This window comes from Manis javanica, chromosome 16, assembly GCF_040802235.1.
Source record: "Manis javanica isolate MJ-LG chromosome 16, MJ_LKY, whole genome shotgun sequence".
NCBI classification, from domain to species: domain Eukaryota; kingdom Metazoa; phylum Chordata; class Mammalia; order Pholidota; family Manidae; genus Manis; species Manis javanica.
The window spans coordinates 7,179,999-7,207,345 of record NC_133171.1 but is presented as its reverse complement, the minus strand read 5'-3'; the positions used below and the strand labels follow the sequence as shown (position 1 = coordinate 7,207,345).

Genomic DNA, 27,347 nt, shown 5'->3' with positions numbered 1-27,347 from the left:
CGTTCCTGCATTCCCTGGCTCACTCACTTTCTCACCGTTGATTTTAGGTCCTCTTCTCTGCCAGCCTGGGCCTTTCCCATGCACCTCGCCAACCCGCTGCCCACGGCACCAGGCAGCAGAGGTGATCAGTAAGCTATGCAAGCCTCAGTGTGAAAAGTGCTTTGGATACCAGTTCAGCTCCTTTTAACTTCCTTAAGTGCCAACCTTTGCTATTTCTACTTGTCCAGCCCCTTGTACACCTCTGCCAGATATGGAAGGAAAGAAGCCTTCATTCACCTCGAGGGTGGAGGGCAGTGGGAAGATGTGTGAGGACAGGCAGCTTGGTCAGCAGGCTTAATCACATTGGTTGTTGTTCTCTCTACTGCCCCAATGACTGCCGGATAATACCGTTCAGTATGAAATTTCTCTCTTCATCTCTTGCCTGTTCTGTGAGAGTGAAAATTACCTGGCTGATGGCTTCTGCCGTTCATGTTGGGGAGGTGGAGGATCTTTGGTGCAAAGGGAACTCCTTGTGGTTACAGGTACATTTGAAGACACCCCTGCTAAAGCAGTAATTGGTGGCAGTTACCAAATAAATAAAACCATCTGATACTCTACATATAGGTTACCAGTCAACAGATTTTCTTGAAAACTAAATGCTAAAATAAGGAAATACAAAATATGGAAAGGGTTTGTGTTTTGCTGTGTGCAATCCAGAGAACACCCTGCTGTTTAAAATGCAAGACATATATATATACGTCAATTATACCTCAATTTAAAGATAATTAAATCTAAAACTTAGGCAGTGAAATGTGAACTTTTAAAGAATCCTACAAATTTGAGGAACCCTCATAATCTGATACAATACTAGCATCATTGAATTGTTATGAACCTTTGGTATGAGACATCAGCCTATCTGTAAAAGTGAAGCATTTACCAGTGGAGAAATTATAGAGTCAATCATGTCATAGGAAGAGGCAAGAAACTGGTTGTTTTATTTGAAATCAGGAATCACGAAGTTCATAGCTGCAGCTTCTGACTTGATTTCCTCCCAGCCAGCTTTCTTCCTCTCATCCTGGCTTGACTCACAGAAGCTGAGGTCTTGCCTTTGACAATAAAATGTTAAAGGAAAAGTCTTTTTTCTTGCTTAAATCGGTGCCCAAATAATAATTAAATATTACGTTCAATTTTTAGTGAAAAGCAAGAATGATTTGAAGGGCATACAATAAACATTAAAATACTTAACAACCAAGTCTTCATGGAAAAACATGATGTATTTCTTTTTAACATGGACATTTTTATAAATCTAGCAGGAAACAGCAATAGAGTTTTGTAAATAGAAACTTCAAAGCATTCGGTGGGTTCTCCACTTCATCCTGTAGGGCTATTGTGGAGTTCCCAAAAAGCATACAGGCCAGATGGCGGCATGAGACATGAGATGGAAACCTCTGCCCAAAACCACGTATAATATGAAAATATAACAAATACATCTAATTCTGAAAGAGCAACAGGAAAGAAGGCTGTGTCAGACTGCCTGCACCTGGGGAAAACAGACCTTGAGGAAAAGGGTAAAGTACCAAAGCCGTGATCCAGAGGGACCCAAGCCTTTCCCCACCCCAGCTCACCAGAGGGAGGAAGAGAAATGGAGTGGGGAGTGGGTGGAGACTTAGGACTGCTGAACACCCAGCCCTGGAAATCTGCTCTGGGAGCACAAACCCACACTACATGGTGCTCTGGAGATTAGTGGGGTTGAAAAGCTAAGACAGGCAGAATACTTGAAGAGACTTGAGATTCCAGCCAGTTGTAGAGAACAGGTACCCACAACAGCCACTCTGGGACAGAAAAAAGGCTGGCACTCTAAGAGACTTACCAACAGCAAGAGGGCTGCTAAAGGAGCAAGGATTGCACAGAGCTTGCTGCTCAGAAAAAAGGACAGGTGGACAAAATTGTCTGGGCAGACACTGCCCAGGAGTTTGGGAACTTTCAGGAGCTTCAGGTGCTCCATCCCCCCTGGCTGGCTATGCAACTACAGGCCCCACACCACTATTCACAGTCTGCTGCACCTTCCTCCTGGCCAGCACCAGCTCGCAAATCTGCTGCCCTGGCTATTGCATCAGGCCAGCTAGAGGAAGGCCCCGCCCATGGCAGCTACAAGTGCAAAGCCTAGAGGCTTCTCCCTGCACACTTAGCCCAGTGGCTCTGGCAGTGGAGACAGGCACTGCAGTCGGGAAGCAGGAAAGAGCTCTTTCCTCCTGACAGGCACCAGTACCGCTCATCTGCAACCCCCACAGTCGCTCCAGGGGCTTAGCAGCTCCAGAAAGTAGAGCTTCTGGGCACTAGAGGGCGCCACATACAAATAAGAAACATCAAAGGAACCTCATTCAAACCAAAATCCCAAAAACACCTGAAAGAGGGTTTCAAAATAAAAGTCATAAACATGCTCACGGAGCTACAGAAAAATATTCAAGAACTCGGAGGAATTCAGGAATGAGATACAAACATTGAAGAATTCAGTACCTGAAATGAAGCATACAATGGAAGGATTTAAAAGCAGATTAGATGAAGTAGAGGAGACAGTAAATGAAATAGAAATTAGAGAACAGGAATACAGAGAAGCTGAGGCAGAGAGAAAAAAGGATCTCTAGGAATGAAAAAATGTTGAGAAAATTGTGGGGCCAATCCAAACGGAACAATATTCACATTATAAGGGTACCAGAAGAAGAAGAGAGAAAAAGGTATAGAAAGTGTCTTTGAGGAGATAATTGCTGAAAACTTCAATCTGGAGAAGGAGAAGGTCTCTCAAGCCATGGAGGTACACAGATCTCCCAACACAAGGGACCCAAGGAAGACAACCCAAGACATAGAATAATTAAAATAACAAAGATCAAGGATAAGGGCAGAGTACTTTTAAAAGCAGCCACAGAGAAAGAAAAGATCACATAAAATGGAAAACCCATCAGGCTATCATCACACTTCTCAACAGAAACCTTACAGGCCAGAAGGGAGTGGCATGATGTGCCATGAAGCAGAAGGGCCTCAAACCAAGAGTACTTACCTTGAACCTTTGGTAACCATGAATCTAAAGCCTGCAATGGCAAAAAGTACATACCTATCAATAATCACCCTAAATGTAAATGGACTGAATGCACCAATCAAAAGACAGTCACTGAATGGATAAAAAAAAAAAAAGGCCCGTCTATATGCTGCCTACAAGAGACTCACTTTTAACCCAAAGACATACACAGACTGAATGAACGGATGGAAAAAAAGATATTTCATGCAGCTAATAGGAGGAAAAAGCAAGAGTTGCAGTACTTGTATCAGACAAAATAGACTTCAAAACAAAGAAAGTAACGAGACAAAGAAGGACATTACATAGTGATAAGGGACTCAGTCCAACAAGAAGATATAACCATTAAAAATATCTGTGCTCCCAAAATACTGATGCATTACAGAGGGGGAAAGAGCAACTGTAGTGGAGAAGCCTGGCAGATATCACCTTAATCAAGTGACCCAAGCGGACCATGGGACAAATGGAAATGGATGCTACCTGTTAGGGTGTGTCAAGAAGAACCCAACATCACTTCTGCAATATTCCTGCTAAAGATACATAATGAATCTAATCACAAGGAAGTCTCAGACAAACCCAAAATGACAAACTTGCTGCAAAATCATTACAGCTCTTCAAAAAGGTCAAGGTCGTGAAAGGCAAAGAAAAACAGAGGGACTTTTCCTAACTGACAGAGGCTGAAAAGACCTGACAAAGAGCTTCAGTGTGAGACTCTGGACTGTGTCCTTTCACTGTTGTGAGTTCACTGGTACTTTTGGTGAAATTGAAAGGGGTCTTAGAGTAAGTGGTAGATGGTCAGTGTTAATTCCTGCTTTGATGGTTATGCCAAGATCATGTAGAATATCCTTGTGTATATATCAGAATTACACACTAACGGGTTTGAGAGTTATGAGGCATCAGGTTGCCAATTTACTCTTAAATGGTTGATGGTAAAAAACAAAACAAAAAAAAGTTCCCCCTATTGTTCTTGCCATCTTTCTGTGTTTGTGAAGGTTTCAAAATAAATGTCAGGATGTGTAGAAGAAGAAAAAAAAAAACTCTCTGTGCTCCCAACACAGGAGCACCTACATATGTGAAACAAATACTAACAGAATTAAAGGGAGAAATAGAATGCAGTGCATTCATTTTAGGAGACTTCACACCACTCACTCCAAAGGACAGATCAACCCAACAGAAAATAAGTAAAGAGACAGAGGCACTAAACCACACATTAGAACAGATGGACCCTAGGAGACATCTACAGAACACTCCACCCAAAAGCAGCAGAAGACACACTCTTCTCAAGTGCACATGTAACATTTTCAAGAATAGATCATATACTAGGCCACAAAAAGAGCCTCAGCAAATTAAAAAAGACTGAAATTATACCAACCAGCTTCTCAGACCACAAAGGTATGAAACTAGAAATAAATTATGCAAAGAAAACAAAAAAGCCCACAAACACATGGAGGCTTCACAACATGCTCCTAAATAGTCAATGAGTCAATGACCAAATAAAAACAGAGATCAAGCAATGTATGGAGATAAATGACAACAATAACTCAACACTGAAAAAATCTATGGGATGCAGCAAAGGCCGTGCTAAGAGGGAAGTATATTTCAATACAGGCCTACCTCAGGAACGAATCACCCCATATGAATAGTCTAAACTCATAATTAATAAACAAGAAAAAGAAGAACAAATGAGGCCCAAAGTCAGTAGAATTGAGGGACATAATAAAGATTACAGCAGAAATAAATAAAATTGGGAAGAATAAAGCAATAGAAAGAATCAATGAAAGCAGTAACTGGTTCTTCAAGAAAATTAACAAAATTGATAAACCCCTAGCCAGACTTATCAAGAGAAAAAGAGAGTCTACACATATAAACAGAATCAGAAATGAAAAAGGAAAAATCACTATGGACACCACCAAAATACAAAGAATTATTAGAAAAAACTATGAAAACTTATTTGCTAACAGACTGGATAACCTAGAAAAAATGGACAACTTTCTAGAAAAATAGAATTTTCCAAGGCTGACCCAGAAAGAAACAGAAAATCTGAACATACAATTACTAGGAACGAAATTGAATTGGTAATCAAAAAACTACCTAAGAATAAACGTCCTAGACAAGATGGCTTCACTGCTGAATTTTGTCAAACATTTAGGGTAGACCTAATACCCATCCTCCTTAAAGTTTTCCAAAAAGTTAAAGAGGAAACAATACTCCCAAACTCATTCTATGAGGCCAGCATCACTCTAATACCAAAACCAGGCAAAGAAACCACAAAAAAAGAAAATTACAGACCAATATCCCTGATGAACATAGATGCAAAGATACTCAACAAAATATTAGCAAATTGAATTCAAAAATAAATAAAAAAGATATTCCATCATGATCAAGTAGGAAAAAAAGATCATCCATCATGATCAAGTAGGATTTATTCCAGGGATGCAAGGATGGTAAAACATTTGAAAATCCATCAACATCATCCACCACATCAACAAAAAGGACAAAACCCCACATGATCATCTCCATAGATGCTAAAAAAGCATTCGACAGAATTCAACATCCATTTATGATAAATACTCTCAACAAGGTAGGCATAGAGGGCAAGTACCTCAACATAATAAAGGCCATATATGACAAACCCACAGCCAACATCATACTTAACAGCAAGAAAGTGAAAGCTTTTCCTTTAAGATCAGTAACAAGATAAAGATGCCCACTCTCTCCACTTTAATTCAACATAGTACTGGAGGGCTTAGCCATGGCACTCAGATATCACAAAGAAATAAAAGGCATCCAAATTGGTAAGGTTAAACTGTTCCTGTTTGCAGATGACATGATATTGTACATAAAAAAACCCTAAAGAATCCACTCCAAAACTACTAGACCTAATATCTGAATTCAGCAAAGTTACAGGATACAAAATCAATACCCGGAAATCTGTTGCATTCCTGTATACTAATGATGAACTAGCAGAAAGAGAAATCAGGAAAACAATTCCATTCACAATTGTATCAAAAAGAATAAAATACCTAGGAATAAACCTGACCTAGAAAGTGAAAGACCTACACCCTGAAAACTACAAGACACTCATGAGAGAAATTAAAGATGATACCAATAAATGGAAATAAATCCCATGCTCATGGATAGGAAGAATTAATATTGTCAAAATGGTCATCCTGCCTAAAGCAATCTACAGATTCAGTGCAATCCCTATCAAAATACCAACAGCATTCTTCAATGACCTAGAGCAAATAGTTCTAAAATTCGTATGGAACCACAACAGACCCCAAATAGCCAAAACAATCCTGAGAAGGAAGAATAAAGCTGGGGGGATTATGCTCCTCAACTTCAAGCTGTGCTACAAAGCCACAGTTATCAAGACAATTTGGTATTGACACAAGAACAGACCCATAGATTAATGGAACAGAATAGAGAGCCCAGATATAAACCCAAGGATATATGGTCAATAATATATGATAAAGGAGCCATGGACATACAATGGGGAAATGATAGCCTCTTCAACAACTGGTGTTGGCAAAATTGGACAGCTACATGTAAGAGAATGAAACTGGATTATTGTCTAGTTCCATACACAAAAGTAAACTTGAAATGGATCAAAGACCTGAATGTAAGTTAGGGAACCATAAAACTCTTAGAAGAAAACATAGGCAAAACTCTCTTGAACATAAACATGAGCAACTTTTTCCTGAATACATCTCCTCAGGTAAGGGAAACAAAAACAAAAATGAACACATGGGATTACATAAAACTAAAACACTTCTGTACAGCAAAAGACACTATCAGTAGAACAAAAAGGCATCCTACAGTATGGGAGAATATATTTGTAAACAACATATCCAACAAAGGATTAACATCCAAAATATATAAAGAACGCACACGCCTCAACACCCAAAAAGCAAATAACCCTATTAAAAAATGGTCAGAGGATATGAACAGACACTTCTCCAAAGATGAAATTCAGATGGCCAACAGACACCTGAAAAGATGCTCCACATTGCTAATCATCAGGGAAATGCAAATCAAAACCACAATGAGATATCACTGCACACCAGTTAGGATGGCCAACATTGAAAAGACTAGGAACAATTGCTGGTGAGGATGCGGAGAAAGGGGAACCCTCCTACACTGCTGGTGGAAATGTAAATGCAACCATTGTGGAAAGCAAAAAACTAAAAATAGAAATACCATCTGGCCCAGGAATTCCACTCATAGGAATTTACCCCAAAAAAAACAAGACCACAGATTCAAAAAGACATGTGCACCCCTATGTTTATCACAGCACCATTTACATAATCAAAATATGGAAGCTACCTAAGTGTCCATCAGTAGATGAATGGATAGAGAAAAGGTAGTACATATACACAATGGAATACTATTCAGCCATGAGAAGAAAACAAATCCTACCATTTTCAACAACATGGATGGAGCTGGAGGGTATTATGCTCAGTGAAAAAAAGCCAGGCGGAGAAAGACAAGAACCAAATGATTTCACTCATTTATGAAGTATAACAAAGCAAAACTGAAGGAACAAAACAACAGCAGACTCACAGACTCCAAGAAGGGACTAGTGGTTACCAAAAGGGAGGGGTGGGAGAGGAGGGAGAAGGAGATTGAGGTGTACTATGATTAGTACACATGGTGTGGGGGGGGGGTGGTCACGGGGAGCAGTGTAGCACAGAGAAGACAAGTAGTGTCTCTGTGGCATCTTACTACACTCATGGACAGTGACTACAACGAGGTGTGGGGGGGACTTGATAATATTGGTGAATGTAGTAACCACAGTGTTTTTCATGGGAGACGTTCATAAGAGTGTATATCAATGATACCTTAATAATAAAGTTATTACAAATAACAAATTTATTGTTATAAAATAATAACAAAAGCACACAGGCAGTGTCCTGGGTTTCTGATCCATCCTTCCCAGGTTCTGGATCCCGTGGTCTGCGATTGTTCCAGGCACTGTATTCTGAAAAAGCTCCCCTTTGATTTGCATCCTCACCCAAAGGGGTCTTTCAGCTCAGGACATATGAGTATCCCCTTGCTTTGATTACTCCTGGTGCTCGCAGACTGGGTGGTGCGGTCTTGGTGGTGATGGTCGCACGCCAGTGTGCCGTGGTGAGCGGCACACCGGGAGTCGTACAACCGGGCACGCTGCACCTCCTTCCACGGTGCTCGCCAGGGTGCCTGGCCCATGTGCTGGCTCTCGCCCAGTGGTGGGAATCCAGCAGTGGCTAAAGGCCCCCCGATCGGTGTTTCTGGGGAGCTGTGCTGGCTGACTTTCCTGCCAGGTCGAGACATGAGTGTTTGATGATGGCAATTCCAAGGGTAAGAGGCACAAGTGCTGCTCTGAGTCATGTCTGTTAGTACACAAATCATCACCCCTGTAATGGACAGCTGGGACCTTAGATCTGGGGGAACAGAAGATTCCAGTGATAGAGTAAATGATTTCCTGCCATCTTCTCCCCTGAAGCCCCCGTGGTCCCTCCCTCCCTCCCTCCCCCTCTTCCCCCACACCCGTTCCCCACCCATGCTCCTCTTGCCCTTGTTTCTCCCCTCTGGTCCATCCCTAAAACAGGACCTCTGCAAAGGAGTCTGACTTGCGTTTTGAAGCAGTGTTTACAGTACAGAGGTATCCAAAGAAAAGCAGAAGCTTGGTGGCAAAGCAGATAACTTGGCCTGGGGGGGGCAGGTCTCAGCAGGTTGCCCCCTTGTGGACTTGTGCTGGGACTGGGGGCTGCTCAGGGACTTCTCTCACTTGCAGGTCTGCTGAGTGGAACACTTGGGTTCCCAACGCAGACTCAGTTATTGTGGGTCACTTATTTACTACTAGCCAGAGCTCAGAGGGAACAAAGACCTTTAATGCCAGAAGCAAACCTGTCCTGCCAGCCAGCACCAGTGACCTTGGGCAGAGGTCCCTGCAGGAGGCCTCAGCCCAGCAGCGAGGAGGAATCCTGGGAAGTCAGAGCTTGCTGCTTCTGTCCATGGTGGGGCAGTGGGTTTGGGGGTGGGGAGGCCCCAGAGGGGTCCAGCAGGGTCCAGATTCCTCCAAGAAGGCCTGATGGGTAGGCTTCTTCCCATTTGATTTCTGAAGTCCAGTCGTACTGACCATGATACAATATTAAAAGGTGTCTCCTCTGTGACAGAACATGTTTCCTTCCTGTGCTTTAAAATCCTGCCACTCAGTCTTTGTTGTTGTTATTTAAGATTTTTATTGTAATAGCCTTGTTTCACGTTAAACATACATGTCTTGGTTTCATTGTTAACTTTTGGTATTTTGAAGACAAAAACTTCAGTGCATTTCACTCAGGATAAGGGAAGATGTCATCTGAGTTTTTAATGTTCTCAGTATTTTCTTTAATGTATTTTATTTTATTGAAAGGGTGGGGGTGGGGAAACAAATGCCGTTTATCCCAGAGAATGAATAGAAAGCAACTTTTTTTTTCGTTGCAGTAGAAAGCCAGATAAATTTTTTTTTTTTTTTCCTGCTTCAGGTCAGAAACCCTTCCCTTGTCAAAAATGCGATGCCTTCTTTTCTACCAAATCTAACTGTGAACGCCACCAGTTGCGCAAACACGGAGTTACCAACTGCTCCCTGAGAAGAAACGGGCTTATCCCCCAGTCAAAAGAGAGTGATGTTGGACCCCATGATAGCACAGGTAGTGCTTCCCGGTGACCAAGAGGAGGGCAGGCCAGCGCAAACTCCAGCCCTCCATGCCAGGCGCAGCCACCTTCCCACTTCTCTGTAGGACCCTGCAGGCCAGAAAGGTGGGCCCTGCAAGGACTGGGAGCATGCAGCAGGCTGGGGATCTGGGAAGCAATGGCAGTGCCCTAGATTGCTTTTCCTAGCTGCCAGGGGAAGACCTGTCACCCTTCCAGCAGACACCTTGGTTTGTTCTGGGGTGGGATTCAAGGGAGGGTGTAGGATCCCATCTAAAAGGGATGTGACGTCTTAATGGCATGGGCATCATTTTCTCAATCCCCAGCCCCTGCTGCATCCTACAGAGCAGGGGTGCAGCCGTGGGCTGCCTCAGTGGCAGGGTATTGCAGGAACCAGTGATCCCCAGCCCTTGATGGGGAAGGTTAGGTGGGATGGGGTGTTTTTCTCTTCAATAACCCTTCCCCATAAAAAACTTCGTCTTGTTTGAAAAAGCACTTTGCATGTCCTTTCTTTAATCACGTCTCTGCTTGACTTGAATCCGGGTATTATTCTACTGTGCTGATATGTGCTTCCTTCCTCCAGCCCCCACAGAGCAATTAACAGCTGCCCCATGCGTCTCCTGCCACCTTTTTTTTTCCCCTTAGAGCTTCTGTATTTACTCGTGTCCTCTATTCCGTACATTCCATCAGCTCCATCTGCTGGGGTTCTGTGTCTTCCACCCCACAAAACAAAGATTTGGCTTCTTCGGGTTAGAGACGCACGGCTGGTTGGCCTCTGGTCAGTAGCAGTAGTACAGGTGTGGCTTCAATGCTGTAAATATTGAAAGCTTGGTGCTTCCTGTTGCTTGAAGGCAAGGACATTCCCGCGAACGTGCTTTTCTGGGGTTGTAATTGTGGCCTGTGCTTCTCTCCCTCAGACTCCAGGGGGCGTGGGGTGCTGCTGTGTGTAGGAGTTGGTGGGATGAGCCCCCTCACCCTTCTCAGTTACAGGGAAGGGGCGCATCTGAGTGGGTAGCATTTTCAGGAAGAGGAATGGGTCTGGGACCCTCGGCTTTTTCCCCCATTTTTCCCCCATACCTCCCACCAAGCCCTAGTGAAATAAGCCCTTGAACTACCAGGCCCTTTGATTAAGATCAAACTCTCAAAGGGTATAAAATATAAAATGTAGGCCAGTTTGCTGGCTCCTTCCCCTGGCTTCCATCTCCACAAAATTTGGCAGGATCTTTAAGTAGAGAAAGATATGGGCGCACAAGGAACCTTGCCATGACTCGGATCCCCTTGAGCGAAAGGTCATGAGATGATCTGTTCAACCCCCAGGAAGAAACCCACAGCGACACTGGCAGAACTGGAATTTGCTGCAGACAGACAATTGCTCTTCCAAGTTTCACAGTCCAGTCCACCGCTGTGTCACCTGATAGCCCGGCACATTTTTTCAAAGCCTGGTTTAAGCAAGCAGCTATGTTATTCTATAGTGGTTCACAAGGGAAGGCAGCAAATTGAACAGAGATGGTTGAGGGGAGCCTTGGTTTCCCGAGTTTGCAGACAAGTCTCAAAGTGTAAAGACCATGTGCTGCGTGCACATTTCAGATTCAGCTTCTTGGTCATATGGAAGACACCAAAGCTGCTGCTCATCTGACGTCTCTGGGCAGCTGGAGACACTGCAGACACAAAGCTAATCGGCATTTCTATCTTAGCTCCCATTCAGAACCAAGTTTTACATTGTGGGTGTTTTTATTTTTTAAGTTGACAGTTCCAAGTTTTGTTTTTCCAAATCCCGTCAGAACCTTTTCTCGTTCCGCCCTGCCCCAGAAATTGTGCAGGTTTGCTTGAAGGGACAAAGCCTCGAGAAAGAAAATTTGCTGCAAGTTGTAATGTGAAACCAATGAAGAGAAAATGCATGTTTGATTTAATTGTGGTCACAGTCCATAGAAGGAAAGAGGACTGAGGTTTAAAAGGGGGAAAGGAGATCAGGGAGGTGGAGTCCAATGATGGCAAGAATTTCTAAACCAGGTGAACATGATGGGTGGGTGAAGCTTTCTTTGGGGGCTCCTTCCCATAAAGTCAAAAGTGAGGCTGTGAAGAAGACCATAAAAAAAAAAATCAGGAAATGATCAGGGAAGTTCTTGAGGGCTTTTCTAGGTTTATGTGCCTGGGTTGTATTTTCTTAAAATCCTTAGACATGTTTTCTGATGTAGGTCTGACTTTTTCGGTCACATAAGGTCTTAAATGAAAGTGTACCCTAGATTTTCCCCAAAGGAATGCTAAAAATGCTACAGTAGGGGGCAGGTCTAGCTTAAAGGGGCCTGTGGATTGTTCAGAGTTAAACTTTTCCTGCACCTGCCCAGGGCAGAGAGGTTCCCTGACCCCCCTTGCCCTTGTAGGGTACTTGGGATACTCCGAATTCCTCCTGGGATGATGCCTGTAGGAGCTTTTGTATTTGTGGGCACCTACATATGACTTAAATCAGTGTAATGTTAAAGTTTTTAGACTGTCCCTTCATGGTGGCTGCCCTTACCAGCACAGGAGCCACGTGCCAGGGTTGATGACACCACTGGAAATGCTTCTCAGTAGGGGAAGCGCAGACAGAGCAACTTCCCCAGCAGCTGTGCCCCTGCCTAATCAGATTAGATATTTGGGTGGGTAGTTTGTCTGCTCAGTTGAGTAATGGAATTTCTAGGAAGCAATAGATGGTTCATTGTTGAGCTGATGTGAAAATCTCCTCATTCCCCTAGAAGGAGCTGTGGGTTCTTTGTGTGCTAGTGCAGCTCATTCCCGCTGCTCTCTAGCAGTTCTTGTGGACTTAGCATCACAAATGAGGGCTTGATGGGGACCGAGAATTGTCAAGGGAAGGTAGGTAGCCTTGCGTGTAAGTCGTCAGCTCCGCTCCTTCCCTTTGGAAGGGTGGTTGTGGAGGGTAAGGATCTAGTCGTGGCCTTCTAAGCTGGATTTTCATGAAGGAGAAGTGAGGTCGATTGTTCAGAAGAATCACTAGTAAAAATCAGTTGCAGTTGCTTGGAACTTGAAGGGCACTGACTGCCCTGCAAAAATGCGCCCCCTAGTGGAAGTTTGGATAGAGCACAGCCAGCTCCCTTTGTTCACCAGAGGTGAGTTGGCCTGTCACTGCGTTTAGGGTGAACTCCATACTAAGGAGGGGCCCAGAACAATCAGATCTTAGTATATTTACTTGCGTTTGGTTTCTTTTTTTTTTCTTTTTTCCCAAAATGTTCTTAAGTCCTACAACAGTTAAAAACTTTAAAATAAGCCATGTTCTTTGGTGAAAGAAAAGCAGCCTACACTGGGAAAAGGCCTTTTTTAAGAAATGTAACTACCCACAAAGCCAACAAATAAGAAACTGAGAGTTCTACATTTTTTATTGTAGAGTTCATATAATAATCCACTTAATAGAGGTTCCCTGTTGGAATGATTCAAGAAAATTTGTGTATCTAGTTTCTCCTTAGAAGAAGGCCTAGATACTGCTGCGGATATCTCAGGATTCATCTTCCTCAAACTTCTGATTTTGTAAATGATTAACTTACAAAAATCATTCATTTTCAGAAATTTCCTGTTCACACCATAATGTTTCCTTCTGAAACCTCTTGAGACACTGAGACAGCGGCTGCCAGAAGGTACAGTCAGATTAAAACCAATGAAAGGAGGTACTTGGCAGGGCCATGCAGATGGCTATAGGTCAGCCACAGCCCCAGGCAGGTGTGACCGTGGAAGGCCAGCCCCAGGACTGCCTTGATGGCAGATAGTAGAGCCTCTGGCTCAGAGGGCGTGGTGAACGTGGCTGGACCTTGTGCTGTCTGTGGTCATGTTGCAGGAGAGTCCAGTTAGGTGCGTGATGGCTGGTGTGAGCGCTCTAATCAGAGATCTGGCCTAATGAAGGAGGTGCATCTAATGTATATGCCATGAAACTGAATTTCATCAGCCTGATTCTTTGAGGAACTTGAATACCTACAGTAATAAATTAGCCATCGGATCTCTAGTTAAATTGCAGGCCTCAGCAGATAGCTTCACTGTCATAGCACATAATAAAAAACTCACCAAGTCCTCATCCAGCCTGAAAGAAGAGAAGACGGTGCTTTTGATAAATAGTGTTATCTGTTTGGTGGTGGTAGTGTTACCACGGTGCCATCCCCTTAGAAGATCATGGAAAACTGCTGGACTTTTCACATCTTGTTCTGGAAAGTGGGCAGGTAGGAACAAATTGAGTGTGTCCACTCCCCGCAGAGGTCCTGACAGCAGCCAGGGTGGCCTACAGGTGCGCATGCATCTCCTGCTTGGAACTCTACCTGGAAACCAGCCACCAGGCGAGGCTGTGTACCGTAGCACACAGTACATGCTTGGGCCATTTTCTCCCAAGACACTCAGCAGATACCATTTGGGGTGGTCCTGTGTATGTTGCATGTTTGTATAATCTCTGCACTGGAAAAATAACTTACAGCTCAGCTTCCTCAACCTCCCTAGTGCTGTGAGCCTCTGGAATGCACCAACTCTCCTCTCTCGCCGTCCCTTCTGTCTGCGCTGCCCTGAGTTGCTAGCATCTTCCTGGGGGCCTGAGCATCCCTGTGTGTTGCAGTGGAGGGCTTCGGGCGTGGCTGTTGGGCAGCTGAAGTGGGGAATGGGAGGAAAGCTGAGGCACAGCCCTGTGACCGCACCCGTGTGTGTGTGGAGGCTCCTTTGGCCTTGGGTAAATTAACCCGGATTCATCCTGGCCCTCCCAGGACAGAGTAGCAGGATACGGGTAAGAGAAATCCCTGCTGGGGTTTGGGATATAGGCCCTGGAGGGTGGGACCAGCCAAGAGCCACCACAGAACCCTTAGAAGGGACACATTCAGTGGCGTTGGGTCTCAACCCTGGCCATGTGCTTGCTCCCACAGATAGCCAGTCAGACGTGGAGTCGGCCGCGGGAGGTGAAGTGCTGGACCTGACCTCCCGGGAGAAGGAGCAGCCCGCGTCAGAGGGAGCCTGTGAGCCCCGCCCGGGCAAGGAGGAGCCCCCCGCGGAGGAGGTGAGGCCCGGAGCAGCCTCGCCTGTGGACGGGGATGGGAGGGGAGCCCAGGAGAGCCAGGAGCAGGAGGGAAAGCGTGTGGAGGACAGGGACGAGGACACAGACAGCCCGGAGGAGGACACCGTCAGCAACAAGAGCCTGGACCTCGACCTCGCCAGCAAGCTGATGGGCTTCAAGCTGGCCGAGGGCGCTGCGGGCAGTGGGGGCGCCACCCAGGCCGACCAGAAGCACACCTGCGACATCTGCGGCAAGAGCTTCAAGTTCCTGGGGACCCTGAGCCGCCACAGAAAGGTGCACAGCCGCGAGGAGCCCCTGGAGGAGGATGCACCCCCCGCGGAGGACCAGGACGCAGGTGGAGTGGCCGAGGGGCCCAGCCCAGCCGCCACACCCGAGGAGAACCCCGCCGACTCCTGGGCCCCAGAGCCCACGGCCGACGGGGCGGCCGAGAAGCGCAGCGAGGAGGTGGAGGGTGCCTCCGACGGGGAGGGAGCGGCCGAGAAGAAGTTCTCGGAGAAGAGTGACGAAGACAAGAAGCCAAAGACAGACTCCCCACGAAGCGTGGCCAGCAAGGCGGACAAGAGGAAGAAGGTCTGCAGCGTGTGCAACAAGAGGTTCTGGTCCCTGCAGGACCTGACCCGTCACATGCGGTCGCACACGGGTAAGGGCGCCAGTCCGCGGGGGAGGGCCGCCCGGGCCTGCAGGGGTCGGGCTGGGGCTGCCCGGCCCCTCTGGCCCCTTGGTCTGGATGAGGTACCACCCAGAACGGCATTGAACACGGTGCCAGGGGGCGGAGAGACTCACTGAGCTTGCGTGTGCAGGCCAAGCCTGTAAACTAAGGATTTAAAGCATTGTTCTGTTAGCACTTGAAAGGCACGAGCTTGTTTCAGGAAGGCAGAGTGGTCCCTCGGCAGCAGTAATTTTGAGAGCAATTTGGGAGTTCCTTGGCCCTCTGAGCCTCAGTCTTCCTATCTCTAGAATGGGGGTGATGGCTTTCCTGTCACATACAAGCACCTAGAACAGTGTGGGTACAGGGCACCAGGGGCCATGGTCCCATCAAGTCCTGAGCCTGGAAGGGCTGGGGCGGGGGTACGTACGGCCTAGGGGAGAGGCAGCAGGGGCAGGTGCTCTGCGGCATTCTGTTGGGAGACACCTGGGCTTCATCACCCGTTAGGTGAAAAGTCTGCTGCAGACCCACCTGGGAGCCTCCCCTTGGCTTGCGTACCGGGCTGTGCGGCAGCATCTCCACCTGCTGCCTTGTGGGCACGCTGGACGCGGGGGCTCTGCATGCCTTTGCTCCTGGGAGCCCCACCCGTGCAGTGGAGGCTACACAGACCAAAGTAGGGGCTGTTGTTTTGGTAGAAAGGAGAGACCTGAATATACTTAGGAAGCCAAAAGATGCAAACATATCCCCCATCCCCTGTCCCCCAAAATACCCAGGGCCTTGATCTTGGCTTCTCTCCTCCCCTTCTGGCCCAAACTGCCTCTCCCCACTCTCCCCTGCCGCACACAGTCCGCTTAGCCCTGTGCTCGGGGTCTGGAAGCTCCCGGCAGGTGATGCCTGCAGCTGCTCACAGCCCAGTGCACATGAGCAGGAGCAGAAGCCCCAGGTGCTCTGCGCCTCAGCACAGAGAGTATCGCATGCCTTTAACTTGGGAGGTGCCGCTGTTGTGCAGAGCCCTCGGAAATGGTGCCTGTCCCCGGGAGGGACCCCGCTGCTGTCCTCCTGTGGGAACCTCTTCAGGCCAGTCTGGTGTCCCTGGGGTTTCCACTTCTGGGATTCTGGTTCCTGGATCAGTAAGTGAAAAACCTGGGTTGAGAGATGAAAGGGGAAGAGAGACTGGCTAGCCCCTTGCATTTCTCCGTCCTCAGTTTGCCAGTTTGCCAGTAAGAGGGTTTCCCTGAGTGGGACAGCATCCTGACCCCTGCCACCTGCCGCCTCTGCACTCGCTCACATGGCTGCTGCTCCTGTGCAGAGCAGAGGTGGATACTGGTTGTCCCCACCTATGTCCATGATGTGATTTCTTTCCCCCGTCGCTGCAGGAGAAAGACCGTACAAATGTCAGACCTGCGAGCGAACCTTTACCCTGAAGCACAGCCTGGTTCGCCATCAGCGGGTCCACCAGAAAGCCAGGCATGCCAGACACCACGGGAAGGACAGCGACAAGGACGAGCGGGCAGAGGAGGACAGCGAGAGCGAGTCTGCCCACAGCGGTCACAACGCTGTCTCGGAGAGCGAGGCCGACTCGGTTCTGCAGGCCACCAGCCACGTGGCCATCACCCGGAGCCGGAAGGAGAGCCTGGCCAACGCCGCCAGGGATCCCAGCCGCCGCCGGGAGGAGCGGGTGACTGGTCGGACAGCTGGTGCCAGCCAGGCTGACGCCAGCAGGTGTGCTGCCAGGGCGTCTCCCGCTGGCAGCCCCGAGGAGCAGGCGTCTCAGGGGGACCCCGACCCGGAGAGCCCGGCGGCCCTCCTGCAGGACCTGCTGGAGCTCCAAGGCAAGCGGCCCACCCACCCCATCCCGGCTGCCGAGGGCACCTCGCCGCTCCTGGGGGTGGAGTGACGGCCCCTCCTGGCCCCCCAGCGTGCAGACGAGAGCCCAGCAGAGCAAAGTGTCCCGAATCTATATTTCATGAGGTTTCCTCAGTGCCCTTCAGCTGCCGGGGAGCGAGAAAGAGAGAGGGAGACAGTGCCATAGCCGTACCGTGTCCCATGCGGGGGACGCGGACCATCGGCGTGAGTGCCTTAGCTACCTACCCACCTCCGGTGTTAGCCTGGTGGTGTGTTTCCCCACAATGACTTTTTAAAAAACAAAGAAAATATTTTCATGAGTTAGTTGGAGAGGACCTTTGCATTTAAGCATTAACGTTACCTTCTGTATTGATGTGTGTGAGCTTGTTCTTGAGAATCTGTGATAGTAACGTATGTTCTGTGAGCTGGAAACAGGAGATAGATACGTGTCCTTGGATATACCCATAGCCAATAACTGGAAGAAAATGATGTGAATTTCATGTTTACCAGAGAAAATACAGATAAGATGCTCATTTCTCAAGTAGACCTGGTTTTTGTTTTTTTGTTTTTTTTTCTGTTTGCTACATGGTGGAGCTGTAATTCGGTCCCTGGTATTATAGCAGGAGATGGTGGGTGAAGGTTTCCAATTTGGTTCAAACTCAAACCAGGAAAGATTCCAGCTTCAACGTCATCTGTGTTTCCACTCACTCTTTTAACGTTAGACATGCTACTACTGTTCAGGTTTCAAGACATCCATTCTTAACATGCAGAGAAGAGTTACCCTGGCAACTTAACCTATGGAACACATGCACAGATGCCATATATCTGATTTCCCCCTTTTGGTATATGTATTATTAATATTATTATTATTTTTGTTTTTTAGTTCATCAGTTTGCTGGTCTCTGCAGTCAGCAGAAACAAATGGGCAATATTTGTCCTGGGAGACCCAGGCTGCCCCTGGGTCCCCACTTAAGTGTCTGCCTGCAGCTTTCCTCAGCACCCTCGGGTGGCAGTTCTTCTACTGTATTTAGACAAGCCTTTCTTCCGTGACTGCAGAATCCAGCAGGGGCCGTGAACAGTCCTGCAACACACAGCCAGGAAGCAGCTCAGAGAGGGGACAGCGAGGGTGCGTGTGCCTGGGCTTCTGAGAAAGCCAGGCAGTGAGGAGGCCTGTCACTCACTGGTCTTCCTGCCAAACCTGACCCAGGCCTTACCCACCTGTGCTACTGTCCTTTGCAAAGCAAGGAAATACTACTACTGGTAATAAAACTGCACATGCAAGATTGAAGATGAGAACTAGGTGTATATTTACCTTCCTGCGATTTGGGGTTGGTGCTTGAAGATTAACTTGCTGTTTCCAGGTTGTCAAAGAGCCTGAACCCCTGGGTGCAGAGAGGCAGGATTTTTCAGGGGCATCCTATGTAGGCCGTAGACTTGCCTCACTACAGCTGCCAGCAGTGAAAAGAAATCGATCCTGCTGTAGCTGAGCTCGCGCTCAGCATCCTGGCCTTGAGCGGAGACCTTGAGGATGCCCAAGCCTTAGGGCTGCTCAGACCTTCTTGCCTCCCCCTAGGGGAGCCAGCCCTGCCTCTGCCCACCTGTCTGAGCGTCCCTGCCCTTCCTGGCCCTCCGTGCTCCTCCTCTCCTGGAACGTGTGCACGCAGGGGCACTCAGCCCCATTTCCCTCTGTGTCCTCACCTGGCGGCCAAAATCCTACCACCCAGACTTCAAAGGAAGATGCATATTCTTCAGATATCTTTGCATGTGAAAGGAAAAAGTTTGAGTATATATGATTTTTAACTGTATTAGGGATGTATGAACCAGTTTCAAAATGAGGTTTTATTTTCTCTAGATGAATACAGCTCAGAACCAGTGATCCCCCAGGGTCACTTTATAGCAAGTGTGGTCCTACTTAAAACCAGTTCAGGCATCCCTTAATTTTTTATGACAATTGTTGTTATTATTATTTGGGGTTTCTTGTGTTTGTTTTTCTCTGCAACTCTCCACACTAGAACCCGCTACCTTGTGGGGAGAGGCCATGACTGAGCTCTGCGCTGCGGTGGGATGTAGCAGATCTGGTTCCCACCACCCAGCGGGGCTGCAGCTCGCAGTAATCACGACTGATTCAAAGCTTTATTTAGCCCTCATCTGTACCCTCATAGTCGATAAGGTCTTGCCACATTTTATTAGTGAGGCTGAGAAACGTATTATTTGTTGTTCTGCCTCCCCCCCTCCTCCACCCCCCTGGTATTAAACTGTGAAATCTGTGATTTGTTTAAAACTCTGGGTGAATCATAGCTTAGTGTGCATGTCCAGCTAATTTGTTTCTATTCATTTTGTTTGATTTTCTTTCTCCTTCTCTCAGGGCTTTTACAAAAAGAAATATATATATATGGATCTCTGAAAAGTTTTTTTTGAGGTGCAAGTTTTTCTCTTTTGTTTTTCTCTTTGATTTATGGACACAATGCTGAGATTCAATCACTACATGAAACTCCTGGCTGTGAAAACAAAAAACCCAGGGTTATTTCCTGAACAGCCCTGGGGAAGCTACGTGACAGTCGGACGCCTGTTTTAGAACGATTCATGTACCCTCCACTTCTCTTGTCTCTTTCCTCTCCTCTTTCTTCAAGAAGGAAGTTGATCCTAGTGATTTCAGCCCATGCATTAAACAGGAAACAATAATAAATGTGTAGAACTCATATTTTTCTAAAGGGAACTTAAAAACTGCTGCTACATGTTATGTACAAAACTGGTTTATGCCACATGAACAGAATCACAAGTTTGGTTTCGGTACTTTTTGTTCCTCTTTGTATTCAGTTGTATAGTAACTTCCAAATTCAGAATGAGAAGAAAAGCTGTTCTGTATCAAACCATCTAAGCAATAAATGTTATATTTTAAAAACAGCAGCTTGCTCATCACACAGCTGTCCTGTGATTTGCTGTAACCCTGTCGGCTTGCCCTGCCCCTGAACTGCAGCCTGCTCAGGACAGCGCCCTGGGGGAGTCTCAGGCCTGCCTCCTGTCGGCCGGGGCACCCAGGCAGCGTCCTGAAAGAGAAGCCCCCTGCGCTCAGCTGCAGCTGCAGAGCTGCAGGCTGTGTCAGTGAGCGTGGGAGGTGAGGGAGCAACCACGGAGACTTCATCCCAGCTTGCACAGGGTGCCCTCTTTCCAGGCCGTGGGGGGGCAGGGGGCAGGTTGGCCGACAATAGCAGCTGTCGTGGTTTGGCAACAGCAAAGCTAGGAATTCTCTTTTCTAGGCAGCAACTCTTGAGAAGTCCACTCCACCTTTCCTTCTCCCAGTTACAAGGGATTGAATTGTCTCTGGGCAAACTGTCCCAATTTTTAAACAAAAATTGTCCCATACCTCAAAGTCTGACCCTTGGCGGCCTTGATGGACAGTGAAGGTCTGGGGACAAAAAAGGTCCTGACCCACGTTGTGGGGAGGTCTGTCACTGAACAGGAGTGAAGGCAAAGTCCAGCATCTTCTAAGGCGGGACTCGGAAAGCCATTCTGAAGGAAGCTGGTTGTAGACAATGTTTAAAATGCAGTGACTCTGCTACAGGGCTGAGTGCCAGGCCACAGCAGTGCTGTGGTCCTTAAAGGGTCCCCTCTGGGGCCCCTGGCACCCCACATACACACACCCCTCACTATCCCCAGGAGGCTGACTGCGAGATACAATGAGGGTCCTGAACTTGGATTAAAATAAAACAACCACATAACTTGGGAATGATAACGAGGGGTTCGCCAGAGCCAAGCCCTCCAGCCTCCACTGGGGGTGGGGGCTGCTGGCCACTGACTCACAGGCCCCAGTGGGTGGGGTGATTTTCCATCCTAGGACCCCAGCCTGGTCCGGGTCGGTGCAGGCAGCAGAGGAGCAGCCTCTGGGGGAAACACCCCTCCTCCCACCAGTGTCTGCGCGCTGCGGGTCAAGCGCAGCCCCTGGGAGAAGGCACGGGGAGGCGAGTGCTGCCCGTCACTCCAGAAGAGGGCTGATGTGGAGCAGACGCAGTCTGCGCCGTTGCCCTGGGCACTCTGGGCTTCCGACAGCCCTAACGGAGGTGGAGGCGGCCGGGGTCCTGGGGGGCTTCCAGCTCGCCAGGCAGTTGTCCGCGAAGTGGAGGGAGTTAGGCACATGCCGAACGGGCGTCCACAGCATTTATGTTTTGGCTCTCATAGTGATTTACATGATGAGCGTCCTCATTGGCAGTAACACTTACTAGGCAAAAAAATGGGTTTGGGTTTCTGTTCTGTTGTGCCTTCAGTCAAGCACAGGGAACCAAGGCAATGAGCCCTGGCTTAGAAGATTCCAGACTTCCCGTAAGCCGGAGGCCATGCTTCTGTTCCTGCGTCCATCCCTTGGACCCGCTTCCTGATGTTTACTTGCCCTGTTAGAAGGGGAAAAAAGAAAGGGGTTATGTTTAAAAATCATTTGTATTTTTATGGCTGTCAAAACGCAGCTGAGGCACGTGGACTGAACTGGGCTTTGGGGGTGCCCCGCAGGAGGCAGTTAATCTTAGGCGCTTATTCCACGAAGTGTTTACTGGGCAGCTGCAGGGTGCCCGGCACAGGGAACACAGCACGTAACAAAGCGCCGGATTTCTTTACTCGTGGAACTCACGGACTAGACAAGGAAGGCAGAGGACACGCAGGTTCCAGGGGCAGAGGAGGTCATGTAGGGGTGCAGCGAGGGCCAGGGCAGGAGGAGCAAAGACGTTGCAGGCCAGCAAGCAGAAAGTCACCCGCTCAGGTGACTGGGGTCGACCCCAGAGCAAAGGGCCTCCAGGGAGCATTCAGGTCCTGCAGAAGCCGCCCTGCTGGGGGTGGAGTGAGCAAGGGAGGGGCCATAGGGGACCAGGGCATGAAGGTCATGCTGGCTGCAGTGACAGGGAGACGGTCAAGATGCAGTCAGAGGAATGTGGGCAAGACACGGCGGCAGCTTGGAGCAGTGACGGGACTGGATCTGCAAGAGGCCGGGTTTGGGTCTAGGGTCTATTTTCAAGGGGAGCCAACAGGATCCGGTGACATCAGATCTGTGAGCTACAGAGAAGGCACAGCCTTGGGGGTCCACCCAGAACAGAGGCTCGCTGTGACTTCTAGACATCTGGGATTAGCGTCTAAAGAGGGGGCTTCACTCCTGAAAGATGACCTTGGGAGCGGATATGTTCCCAAGGAAAAGAAAACAAGAAAAAAGTCCTTTCTAGGAAGTGGCTGCTGACATCCGTGTGACCAGGAACAGGGAAGCCTCTCTGTGGTGGGGCCCAAAAAAACAGCAGCCCCTCGCCAGCATGGACCCCAACCTGCCCCCTGCACCCTCATGCAGCTTGGATTCAGATCCAAGGAAGGACCTTTGTCACTGTCCCCATTCCGCCCCCGGAAAGAGGTGAGTACTCACTCTTGCCACTAATCTCAAGTTAGAACAGCACATGTCATTTTGTGTGTATGATAAAATACACAACAAATTTACCATCCTACACGTTTTAAGTTTGTAGTTCAGCGGCATCAGGTGCAGTCACGCTGCTGTGCCATCAGCACCACCACCCACCTCCAGGACTTTTTCATCTTCCCAAACTGAAGCTCTGTCCCCACTGAAGACCAGACCAGCCCCTGGTGACCAGCATTCCACTTTCTGTCTCTGGGAATTTGAAATGCCTCATGTGAGTGGAAAGAACACCACATGTTTGAAAGACAGAGACCTTCATCATCACACCTTTTCTGAGAGCCTCCTACGTGCGAGATTGGATGAGGGACATGCCAAGGGACAGGGGAAGGTGAGCCAGCCCTGGGTGGAGGGACACCAAACATTAGGACCTCCTGCCTGAAGACGTAGCCAGCCCTGTGCCTTGTGTCAGAGAGATGGGGTAGAGAAGTGGCCAAGAGCCAGGGCTGGGGACAAGCTGGCTGGGTGCAGATCCCAGCTCTGCCTCATGGCTGCGTGGCCTTGAGCCCCCATTTCCCCATCCCTAAGACAGGGATAACAGCACGGGTTGGCCGTGCAGACTAGATGAGTTTATATACATAATGTGCTTGGAACGGCACCTGCTACTGAGTAAGTGCATCAGGAGAGTAGGTCTTTCTCATATGGTTGTTTCCAGGATGTCTCTCCTCACGAGGGTGCTGCGTTTTTGCCTGGGGAGGCAGGTGGGCAGCGTCCTGTGGGGCACAGTCACTGCACAGATGTTGGGGGTGCAGTGCAGGAGCGGTGTATGGGAGATGACAGCTTCGGGCACTGTCCTGGGGCCCGAGGGGTCTTTGCCACCTCCTCCTCCCGGAAGCCCCCGGTGGGCAACAGAAGACAAGCAGGAGGGGGCTCTCCAGGGGAGGTCCCGGATCCCGGACCATTCTCAGCACCCCTGTCGCTCCCCGAGATCCCAGGTCAGCCACAGAGCCCCAGGACACGCAGGTCTCTCCCCACCCCCAGGCAGCCTGGCCTTCTCCAGGTTGGCTGAAGGAGGAGAAGGCACCACCCACCCACCCCAGGGCCACATTGCTCTGGTGCTTGCCCTGGGCTGCGAGTGGGGGCTGAAATGCTCCCTGACAAGAGGGAGGGTCCTGGGAGGCGGCCGGCTCCTCCGGCTCTGGGGTCCAGCCACCTGCTGGCTCAGTGTCTACCAGAGGTTCCCTCCCTCAAGTTGTTTTGAGGGAGGGCCCTGAGCTGCCACCCTCCTGCACCCAGGCAGCCTGGGAAGGGCGTGCCTCCCAGCCTCCGCCACTGCAGGGAAGGCTGGGGCCTGTCTGCAGGAGGCCCGACTGGGGAGTGCAGACCTAGCACCCGGGTGAAGTCTAGCCCTTGCTACTTTGCTCCTCAAAGTGTGGGCTGTGGACCTGCAGCATAAGCATCCCCAGGGCCAGTTAGAGACGAGCTCCTCAGGGGAGCCCAGGCCAGCCACTTCCACGCCCATGTGGCCACCAGAGCCCCCGCAGGTAAGAAGTGTGGTCCAGAGCGCAAAGCCAGGTTCCCAAGAACGTGGCCCTGCCCGCTGCTGCAGGGACACCTCTAGACCCCCAGGCGAGAGGGAAAGCGTCTCAGGAGCAGGGACGGGCAGTCCAGATAGGATGTTACAGGACGCGGACTCCGGGCCTCGGGGGACGGCACCTCCGGCTCCTGCTTCAGCCCCCTCCCGAGCACACAAGTCCTCCGGAAACTGCAGCAATTTTTGCCCTATTTATGGATTGTAAAAGCCCCTTGAGGGACCATGAATCAAGGCCAGCCCGACGTGCTGCTGACAGCCTGGCTGCTGCCCTGGCCTGAGCTGCTCTCCTTTCCATCACCAACAGTACCAGAGGCCCAGGGACCAGGCCAGATGGCAGGGTTTATTTTAACCTGAAAATTGAAGGTTGTTCTTTAACAAAAAGTCCCCTCCAATTCTAGGCTGCCAGAGTCAGTCTCCTAAATAAAAAACCAGCGGATGCTCCTTTGCCGGTTTGCTTTTAAGGAAAGGAAGCTGCGGCCAAATGTGGGAGAGGCGTGCTCGGCTGCCCTTTGCTCTCTCGCCCCACCCAGCTGGCAGGGCAGGTAGAAACTGGGCAAAGGGGCCAGCGTGGGGGGCAGCCGTCTTCCAGCCCTGCCTTTGCCTGTGGGCCTGGCACAGCTCTTTCACGGGGCTTTAAAATAAAAGTGCCACATGCTCAGTTTAGAAAATTGGGGATCTGAAGGAAAATGTGAAGAAAAGAAATTGGTAATCTGGCTTCTCAGATACTATTTTTATTCTTTGCATCCTGCTGTTCTAATTTCCCCCACCTTATACTTGAATGCGTTTCTATTGCACTTTGCCTGCTACGGAGTGTTTCCCTGTGACTTTTGTTTGTTGTCTTCACCCACATCCAGGCAGCTGGGAAGTGAAAACAAGTCCCTCTCGCCTCGGAGCAGAGGGGAGGAATGGCTTTCCCAGATCAGCCAGCGACCGAGTGGCCTTGTTAGGACGCAGTTGCCCACCAGAAAAATCATGAAACAGAGCGTGGGTGTCATGGAGTGTCTGTGATGTGTGCCATCTGCTGAGAAGGCAGTTACTGAAAACTAGGATGCATGTTCCTGGAAAATGTGCGAGCAGAGGTGACATGGGTGCCTCCCTTTGTCCCCAAGGTCACCCAGTGAATCCCAGCTGCTCCAGTGCCTTCGTTGCACGGAAATGACACGGAAACAGGATGGGCCTGCGGTGCCGGTGCTGCGGGTGGATTCTGCAGGCCCGCTCACCTCTGCTCCACAAGGCACAGCCGGGGGCAGAGCCCCCAAGACAGCTTCCTCCCCCTCACACCAACCCCCAGGGTGGACCGCCACCCACCTACCCACCCATTCAGAGGATTCCCTAGACTGCTCATTAAAAGTTCAATTTCACACCTACTGATGCCGGATCTCAGAGCATGGGACCCAGCCATAGGCATTCTTAGCAAATTCCCGGAGAATTCTAAAGCCCAGGAAGTGTGGAAACCATTGCTCCAGAAATGAAAGGCTGGCCTGGACTCTTGCCCCTCACTGGTGCCCCAGTTGCCCTCAGGCTAACACTAAGGCAGACTGTTTGCAAATATACACCTCACACCATTGTGTCTGCTGGGATAACTCTCTGAAATCTAGGAAATGCACCAGAACCTTCCTCCAGGCATCCCTGCCTGGCCTCTTTTTTATCTACGCACCCACCTGTATTAACACAGGGACCACCAGCTCCCAGGAAGGGGGTCTCTCTGAACATCGGGCCTCCCTGGAACTTTGGGCCACTCTGTCTTCTGATACCCACTGGTCCCCCTAACCAGCTGGCTGCCTACTTTGCAGGACCCAGTGCAAAATGAAAATGTGGGGCCCTTGTTCAAAAAGCAGGAAAAAATCCTTTTTCCCTCTTTCTCTCTCTCTGTCTCTCTCTTCCCATGGTGTTTCTTCTTTGCTATTTAAGGTCACACTTGCTCAGCATGGGGATCCTTGTGGGTAGGTGCCCACAGGTGCAAGAGGCCTCACCTACGACCTAGCTTGTGGGGTACACACACCAACCAACCTTCCCTGTGTGGGCACCCAGGCCTCCTCCAGGACCCAGGGGTCTGCAATCTCTAGACAGGTGCAGAGCAGGTAGCCAAGACCCCATGGAGGGGGGTGGGAGGCAGGTCCACAGGTGAGTTCGGGCTCAAGCCCCCCAATGCCCAGCGCATGCCCCACTGTCCCATTGGACTTCATGGCACACAAAGCCCAATTCAAAGATACAATCAAAGGATTTCGAGGTGGCACCCAAACTCCAGGCTCTGGGCTCTGGGTAACTGACCTGTTTGGACTCCTGGGAAGCCAGCCCTGCCGTCAGCGCAGAACTCACCCTCCTGAGTGCCTAAGTCCCCTCTGCTGTCACTGCTGGCAACACTGCTCTGTGCTTCTCCCTGAGGCCCAGAACCCAGTGTCCCAGGCCTGGCTGCCAGTTTCCTGCTGGATAGCTGTCATCCACTCACCTCAAGCCCAGGGCTGACCTGCTGTCCCGGGTCTGCAGACAGTCGTAGCTGCTGCTTTCCTGAACATGGTATCTAGTTCCATGGACAGAGCTCGTGAGGACTGCCTCTGGGTCAGCCTTCCTGCCATTCATCCCTGGGCACCTGGCGACAGCGCAAACCTCTGAAGCGGGCAGTGTGCCCACTCGCCGAGGGCACCTGTCTCCAGCTTGGATAAGCAGGCCACGAGGGACTGGACCAGCCTCCAGAAGTGCCCTGTCCTTGCCTTGCCCACGACCTTCCAGAATCTTCCAGAGCGTTCCCACCTGACTCTCTCCCAGCTCACTGGCACCAGGCAGCAGCCCAGCCCTCCCTCCTGCAAGGTGAATCCTGAGTCCCAAGGGTCTGGATCCCCTGGAGGAAGGTGGGACTGAACCGTGACTGGCTTTGGGAGGTGCGTGAAGGAGGTGGGCCTGGGGGTGTGAACCCGAAGCAGGTCGGGGGCCGGTCACTGTGATGAAGGCAGAAGCCCGACCCAGGGAGAATGTGGGGAGCGGGGATGAGAAGAGGAGGATACTAGTGATTCTCCATTGAGACTGGATCACACCACACCCATTACTGCTGGTTTGCACTGTCTTCTTCAAATGAAGGCTTTATCTTTTCAGAGCAGTTTTAGGTTCACAGCAAAGCGGAGAGGGAGCGGCAGA

General features: G+C 49.4%; 1 protein-coding gene across 18 annotated transcripts in view; it reads left to right on the top strand.

Moving 5' to 3' along the window:
* RREB1 (ras responsive element binding protein 1) overlaps nt 1-20,163 on the top strand; it is a 174,742-nt gene extending 154,579 nt beyond the window's left edge. For 11 of the 18 annotated variants that reach the window (XM_073224209.1, XM_073224205.1, XM_073224211.1 and 8 more), the window contains 4 exons: nt 9,556-9,720; nt 14,605-15,393; nt 16,776-17,231; nt 18,128-20,163. In XM_073224209.1, the coding sequence (XP_073080310.1) occupies nt 9,556-9,720; nt 14,605-15,393; nt 16,776-17,231; nt 18,128-18,294 (1,577 nt within the window). In that variant the 3' untranslated portion in view covers nt 18,295-20,163. Of the gene's footprint in view, nt 1-9,555; nt 9,721-14,604; nt 15,394-16,775 lie in introns of all 18 variants that reach the window. The other 7 variants (XM_073224214.1, XM_036998330.2, XM_073224210.1 and 4 more) reach the window with 5 other exon arrangements.
* The last annotated feature ends 7,184 nt before the right edge of the window (nt 20,164-27,347 follow it).